Below are 8,124 nucleotides of genomic sequence, written 5' to 3' on the forward strand. Positions count from 1 at the left end.
CTGGAGTAATAAGAGTGTGTTTTGGAAATTGCTATTGGTTAATAAAATTAATGGTATTAATTAGATACTTTCTTTAAAGTTTATAAAATTCAGAATACTAGGCACATAACTTAATACTTTATAACCCAACACGCTTCATATCAAGGCACATTTGTCATTTTCTGAACTAACCATAATATATCTGGGGGCATCCCATTTATAAGAATATCTACTGGAGTCTTCATTAGTGGAAAGATGAGGAAGTCGAACTTAAGAGTATATTTGACCAGGAAAATTAAAATGGAGAAGACTTGATTTGTTGTTTATGTGAGATGTACTCTTATTCATAAAATCAGAGGTACATTAAATGCCAAAAACTGTTCTCTACACAGGCTCCAAGATGATAACATGGCAGAGAAAGGCCACCTAGTAGGCGGCAGGTTGGGCTTAGCTAAACCTTGTGATGCAGGATTTCCACAGTAACTTTCTGCTTCTTGGGCTACACACTGTAGCACCCTTTCTTGTGGTCTAGAACTTTTGTGTGTATGTGTGTGTTTTGAAAAAAATTTCAGACTTAAAGGACAGTTGCAGGAGTGTGAATTCCCACATGCCTTTGTCTGGGTTGACCAATTGTTAACATTTTGCTACATTCACTTTTGGAGAAGGAAATGGCAATCCACTCCAGTATTCTTGCCTTGAGAATCCTATGGACAGAGGAGTCCATGGGGTCACAAAGAGTCAGACACGACTGAGTGACTAACACACACACACATATTCACTTTACCACACTCTACGTAGTGTTACTATTCTATTTTTGCTCAATAGTTTAAGGATAGGTTGCCCACATCTGGGACCTTAACTCCTAAATACGTTGGTATGCATTTCCTAAAATCAGACATTCTTGTACATAATCATAGTACATATAATTAAATTCAGGAAGTTTTAACAACGGCACAACAGTAATACCTAATATATGGTCTATATTACAATTTTTCTAGCCATTCCTAAAATGTCACTTGTATTGACTTTTCCCCCCAAACACAATATCATGCACTGACATTAGTTGACATGTCAGTTTCATTGCTTTGGAACATGTTTTACTTCTGTTTAGAATTAGAGCGTGGTTTTTCAGCTCATCTCCTACAAGCTCTGTTGAAGTGAAAAAAAAAAAAAAAAAAGATACTGGGGATTTCAAGGTGGCTGCTTGCTAAAAAACCAAATTGCCCAGGTAAGAAGATCTTCTTTGTTTTTAATTTTGAAAAATTTGGCTGGGTTTTGGTGTCTTGACTCAGCAGAGTCTATAATGCAGCAAGGCTTGGTAAGCATTAAAGAGGGTACTGAAGCTTTCCTTTATTTCATAATCCCGATTGTTTTTCTAGAAACCATCAATAGCCTCTAAATGACTGACTCAATTTTTGGATCCTATTCTCATGACTAAGCAAATGTTTGATTTGAAACCAGCCCAGTATAAATGTCTCTGTGCCTGTAACTCTCTAGCCATTCCTGGATTTCAGCACTGGGGAAACCAATCTATGCACCAAACATGTCTAAAGCTGGAACCAAAGTAAGTAAATGGTCAAGCTGATTTCTAGCCTTCCCACTTTCTTTTCACCTAATGATACATTGAAAGAAACATTTTTGCTTCTTCACCTGGAGGTGAGTGTGATAGTTAGAAGGCTGGGATGATTGAAGAACAGATGAAGGAATGCTTATTATATTTTCAATTCCAGCAGTTACCAAATAATTTATTAAGGGTTTTATCTTCATGTGTGGTGCTATGTTGAATACTGTACAGGTATGTAATGTGTAAGTATCATCCTGATTTCTGCCTTCTAGCAACTGATCTTTGAATTTCCACAGGACTAAGACGTGCAGATAAAAGGATTATGTGGAGTAGAAAACTTTCAGTATTCAATTAAAATTTTGTCTTGTGAAATTTAGCCTCAACCATTAATATTCTAAGTGGCCAAAGTGGGTGGACCAATCAGGTGAATTAAATCTTACATCTCCCCTTCATTCAGCAGCTACTCTTATCCTGTTCCCTAAATAAATTGCTGACTTAATCCAGGAAAATTGCCTCTAAAATATTTGATTCACAGTTGTTGGACTGGAAATTGATTCTCTTTGGGAATGAGGGAATATATCTTCCTTCTCTTTTTAATTCTTCACTGACCGTAGGTCTAAAGCAAAGCCTCTGGTACCTGGTTTCCCCCCCAATGTTTTACTTTGAAAATGTTCAAACCCATTGAATCTTAATAAGAAAGAAATGGTGAACGAATACTTGTTTGTCCTTTACTTAAATTTCCAATTGTTTACATTTTGCCATATCTAGTTTCTCTGTCTCTCTTTTTACTAAACCATTTGAAAATAAATAGCAGACTTCATTATACTTTGCCTTAAGTTTTTAGGCTTATCCTAAAAGCAAGGGCATTCCCTGTATAAACATAATATCCTTAGCAAAACATAATACCTAATATTCAGACTATATTCACTTTTCTCCAGATGCTCCCTGCAAAAACGCTTCATGGCTGGCTGATGTGGGATCCAGTCAAGGACCATGCATTTCATTTGGTTGTCAAGTTTCTTTAACACTTTTTAGGCTCTTTATTATAGAACAGCCCTGCCTATTTTTATTGTTGTTCTTTGAGATATTGACATTCTTCAAACTCCAAACCCAGATGTCTTATAAAAAGTACTGAAATCTGAATCTTTCTAATTGTTTTCTCATGTTTAGATTTAGACTACCACCTTGGCATGAAAGCCTCATAGGCAATGTCAGGCACTTCCCATTGTATTTTTTCAGGAGGCACCTGTTAACTTGTTCCATAATTGGTTAGTGCCTGCTTGATTTTTTTTTTTTTTCCATTTGGAAAATAGAACTAATAGTCATATTTGTATCCAGAAGGTTTGGGGAGAAAAATGAGATGACGTCTTTAGTGCTCTGAGATTTTTGAAAAATATGCCATGAAAATCCTCTAAAGAGAATCTGAAGTCTTTAGAGGGCTATCCACATGCATGGAAGGAAGGCTATTATAGAATAACTCCCACTTTCAATGATTTTCAGCATGGGAGTACTCTTATTCCTTGTAGCTGGTATATTCACTTAGTTAAAACTTGCTAGGTCAAAGGGGAGAGTGATTTATCTCTTACTCTTACTGCTTCTTCCTTTCTCACTGTCTTGCTAGCAGTTTAATCAGAGGAATTATGGGCTGGGCAAAAGCAATTTTTCTAAGTTTGTTTTTGTTACCTGTGGAATACTCAAGACATTTTCCCCTCTTCTGTATTGGATTAGTAGGCTTTTTTTTTTGTTTTTAATTAACTTGACAATTAGAGGGATTTTGTAATAACTTTTAGGAAAATCTGCACATTTCTTAGCCTTCTCAACATCTTTTTTTGTCCAACCTCTCAGCTGACTATAAAGTGGATTTCATGGTCCTTCTACAAACTGAAATTGAGTAGAGGTGCACCATTCTCTGGGTCCTAAGCTTTGGAAGGTCTCCGGCTAAAAGAACAGCTTGGCCCTGGAGCTCAGTAATGGTGCTGTGGCAATGCTAGTGCTTTGTTTCAACCATGGGGTGGTTGGCTGGTGTGCCGGGAAGGTGGACAGCAAGCAAAAAATTATACAGATTTCTACTGTCCATATGCTGAAGTCAGGTAAGTGTGCAGAGGGTAGTGAGTGTGAGAAACAATGAAGGAAGAAAGATGATATTAATTTCCCATGGCATGTCCCTTGTAGAACATCTTATTTGGTGAATAGCTGGCCAAAACCCAAAGGTCAGTTGAATTAAGGAGTTTAGAATCTATCCATTCTTAGAGGGGTTACCTTGATTTTCCTAAAGAGCTCGCCACAGGTTTTGGGAGAATCCCGTCAGATTCAGGATCAGTCTTGCTCCATTTCTAAGAGTAAGTAGTTTATGTTGAACAGAGCTGGCTATGCAGGTAGGAAGACAGTAGAGGGAGATGAAGTAACCAGACTGCTAGCCAGAAGTTTGCACTGCTGTCCACAACCAGCTTGTAACTAGCTAGTGACCTTAGGCAAGTCATTTAGCTTCTTTATCTGTCACCGATGTAGCAAAAGTTTACTGGCAGTCATGAGGCAGCTATTAAAATTGCTTTATTGGCACTGTGCCATCAGACCCTCAGAACAACTTTGCAGTGGACAGTGTTACCTAGATTTAACTAGTGGTGTTGCCATTTTGTTTTCTTACTCGTAAACTGGGGTACCACATATCTCTAAACCTGTCTTATGCTAAAATGGAAAAGGGAGCAGGAAGAGATGAATGTGGTAAGGGGGAAAAGGGGGTGGAGCAGATGATTTAGGGGTGGGAAGGGTAAGGAAGCTGTTAGGGAACAGGAAAGAGAAGAGAGAAACGGAAAGGGCAGGGAGGGGAAAGTTTACAGTGGAAGGAAAAAAACTACCAGTAGGTTACCATCTAGAAAGACTCACCTGGGGCAGAAAAGAATGAGGTGTTACACCCAACTGCAAGTCATTCTTAGTTTCTTCCTCTCCTTCACTCCCTGCATCTGACTAGTCACCAGATCCTCATTTCTTGTGACTTTCCCTCAGTGTCGTTCATGTTGCTATTGCCTTTGGTTGGTCCTCAGCAGCTCTCAGCTCCACCAATAGCAGTCACCTGTTTCTAGGCACAAGCCACTGCATTATTCTAGCCTGGCTCCTGGGTCACTTCTGGTTTAATTCCTAACTCTTCACCACGTGCTCAGTCTGCACCAGGCTTAGTGAGCTACTTGTCCCTACTCTCTGGTGGGCCATGTTCTTTCACTCCTTTATTCCTTTAAACGAGCTGTCCTTTTTCCCCTGCCTCTAGAAAACCCCTCCTTATCCTGCAGCCCTCACCCCAGACATCCTCTCTTCCAAAGTCCTCTCCAGACTCTTAACTGGGTCTGCTGCTGGTCTCTAAAATGGCTGACTTGGTTTTTCCTCCTAAACCGATAAAGCACGTTTAGCCACAAGGTGGCGGCACAACATCAGGGAATGACACCTGTGATTTCAGTTGGAATTACAACCTGGCAATGATCATGGGTGTGGAATTATAGAATAAGAAGGGACAAACTCTGTGGTCCATTTGGTCTCGTGGTTTTCAGAAACTGCGTCATGAAGCCCTGGGACTTCCTGGGAACTCGACTGCCTACTTCAGAGAGAGAAGTTTTATTTTACAGCCAGGGCTTCGATTCCAGTCCAGTCCTTTTATTTGACCAATGAGAAGCCGCAGCCTGGAGCAATGGCTTGATTAAAATAGCAGGGCTGATGGTAGAGCTGCAGCTCTCCAGCCAGGCGTAGTATTTCCCTGTTTCCCAGGGCTGCATATTTCCCAGTGCTGTCACAGGCCTTGGAGGTTTACCCTGAGGATTGTGGTGCAACTTGATAAGAGCTTGAAGCAAAGGACATTCTTGCCTTGTTTTGTTACTTCGCAATGATTCTATTGGCAACAAAATAATAGTACAGAACATATATATTCATATCTGTATATTCTATATTATCTAAAGTTCTTAAGCTAAAGTTTATGTTTTGTTTCTCTTTATATATTTCCTCTATATCATCTAAAATGAATTTCTGTATTTGGAACTCACTCATCTTCTTCCAGCCTTTGTTGAGGGTTTTGTCCAGTTCTGGGCACAGGAATCCATAGCTTAAATAAGGTTTGATCCTTGCCCTTGAAAGAAGTCTCGGTGGGAGAGACAGATACAAAAGTGAAAAACCTGTTACAGAATGTGATAAGTAGAGTGAGGAAGAAGCCATGAACGAGTCTGAAAAGGATGGCTTATAGTAGAGCACTCTTGTTTGGCTTCATCTGAAGCCCTCATAAAGTCCTCATTCCTATTGCTGACAGCTAAAGTTGTCTGCCAGAAGGCAAATGTGTGAGGTACAGTAGAACTCTATATTTCTCTCCTCCAAATGGAGGGGAAAGGAGTCTTAAAGTGCGAGGTATGCCCTTAATTTTCACTTTTCTGTAAGCACGGCCACTTCACCCCGCAGTTCTTTGTTTTGTTTGCCCTGTACTCCAGATTACTTTCTTTGAAGATAAAAACTTTCAAGGCCGCCACTATGACAGCGATTGCGACTGTGCGGATTTCCACATGTACCTGAGCCGCTGCAACTCCATCAGAGTGGAAGGAGGCACCTGGGCTGTGTATGAAAGGCCCAATTTTGCTGGGTACATGTACATCCTACCCCGGGGCGAGTATCCCGAGTACCAGCACTGGATGGGCCTCAACGACCGCCTCAGCTCCTGCAGGGCTGTTCACCTGGTGAGTCTGGAGGCGGCGGACTCTCTCTCCTTCCCCTTCCCCCCCTTTTAGGCTTAAGATTTTCCTACCTCTTAATGGGTGGTTGACTCTTGTTGGCTGCTGAGGCTTCAGTCAAATGTTAGATCAGTTCATCATAAGACGACACGATTTATTTCCACTTTTCTTTACCCCTTATATATTTTAAGGAATAAAGTTTTCCTTATTGGACGTCAACTGTTTTAGTCAGTACACAGTGGGGATGGGAGTTCAGATCATCTCGCTTTCAAGATGGCAGGTCCTGAAATGCTTTCTCCTCTGAGTTCCTAGCCTGCTGTTGATTTCAGTAACACTTGCTATTCTTTCCCCCTTGTTTTCTCTTATGTTTTTGTTTTTCAGTCTAGTGGAGGCCAGTATAAGATTCAGATCTTTGAGAAAGGGGATTTTAATGGTCAGATGTATGAGACCATGGAAGACTGCCCTTCCATCATGGAGCAGTTCCACATGCGGGAGGTCCACTCTTGTAAGGTGCTGGAGGGCGCCTGGATCTTCTATGAGCTGCCCAACTACCGCGGCAGGCAGTACCTGCTGGACAAGAAGGAGTACCGGAAGCCCATCGACTGGGGTGCAGCTTCCCCAGCTGTCCAGTCTTTCCGCCGCATTGTGGAGTGATGATACAGACGCGGCCAAACGCTGGCTGGCCTTGTCATCCAAATAAGCATTATAAATAAAACAATTGGCATGCATTCCGCTCTTTACTGTGACGCCTCTCCTTAAACACCTTAAACAGGAGCCAGTCAAGTAATGCCCACCACAGCACGCAGTCACACAAAGCAACTCGCCCTTCACGTTACCCTTCTGTATCTTTGTGCCAAAAAAAATAGGGTTGCATTAAAAGGATAGAAAATCATACTGCCACGGGGAGGCCCTTGTTGCTTAAGGTCTGTATTAATTCACCAGATACAGTCATCAGAGCTGCCATTTATTGTGTGCCTTCATTTTCCCGTTTCTCTTCACAATAGCCCTATAAGTGGGGGGTGTCTATTTGCATTTCACAAATAAATAAATCGAGGCCTAGAGAAGTTCAAAAGTCGCCCAAATTTACCATCTGGTGAGTGGAGGAACCTGGATTTGGTACAGGACATTTATATTTCCAAAGCCCTTGTCTTTCTTTATTTCTAACTCTTTCATTCAACACACTGGCTGGGGATCTCTGTGCATAATGTAAGATGGCGAGATATTGAAAAGCTAGGGAGGACAGGGCCTCCCAAAGTTCTGCCTGAGGAGTCAGCACACCTATCTAAAATAGCCAGTGAAAACAGGGCTGTTATTTGAAAATAATAGAACTCCATGTGTGTGTCTGTGTGTGTGTGTGTGTGTTAGTCACTCAGTCGTGTCCAACTCTTTGTGGCCCCGTGGACAATAGCCCACCAGACTCCTCTTGTCCATGGCAAGAATACTGGAGTGGGTTGCTATTTCCTCCTCCAGGGGATATTCCTAACCCAGGAATCAAACCTGCATCTCCTATGTCTCCTGCATTGGCAGGCAGGTTCTTTACCACTGCACCACTTGGGAAGCCCTGTGTGATAATTCTCTTAAAAATTTCATTTTGTTAACTTCCCCTGCCTTTTGTCATTTTGTCTGTTTTGAGTGAGGGGTTTTGATAAACTGGGGTAGAGGAATGGGAGGATAAGTACTGAGCTGCAGAGAGCTCTGGGCCTCCCGACCTGAAGCTGACTTTTCTGATCTCCATAAACCAGCAAGCTGAACCAAATGCTCGCTCAGGTCCCGTCAAACATCAACATTCTCTGGAGGCTGAGGACTAGCTGATGACTAACGACCACGGACACTCATTTTTAGAGGCATACTTTCAGGAAGTGGTTCAGAGATACTGCTCCTCCT

General features: G+C 41.6%; 1 protein-coding gene across 1 annotated transcript; it reads left to right on the forward strand.

Annotated features, from left to right (window-relative positions):
• Positions 1-96: 96 nt before the first annotated feature.
• Positions 97-6,968, forward strand: CRYGS (crystallin gamma S). The gene is made up of 3 exons (XM_020878819.2): positions 97-1,543; positions 6,004-6,246; positions 6,622-6,968. Exons 1-3 carry the CDS (start codon positions 1,523-1,525, stop codon positions 6,892-6,894), a joined length of 537 nt encoding a protein of 178 aa, XP_020734478.1. The 5' UTR covers positions 97-1,522; the 3' UTR covers positions 6,895-6,968.
• The last annotated feature ends 1,156 nt before the right edge of the window (positions 6,969-8,124 follow it).

This window comes from Odocoileus virginianus, chromosome 4 (genome assembly GCF_023699985.2).
Source record: "Odocoileus virginianus isolate 20LAN1187 ecotype Illinois chromosome 4, Ovbor_1.2, whole genome shotgun sequence".
NCBI classification, from domain to species: domain Eukaryota; kingdom Metazoa; phylum Chordata; class Mammalia; order Artiodactyla; family Cervidae; genus Odocoileus; species Odocoileus virginianus.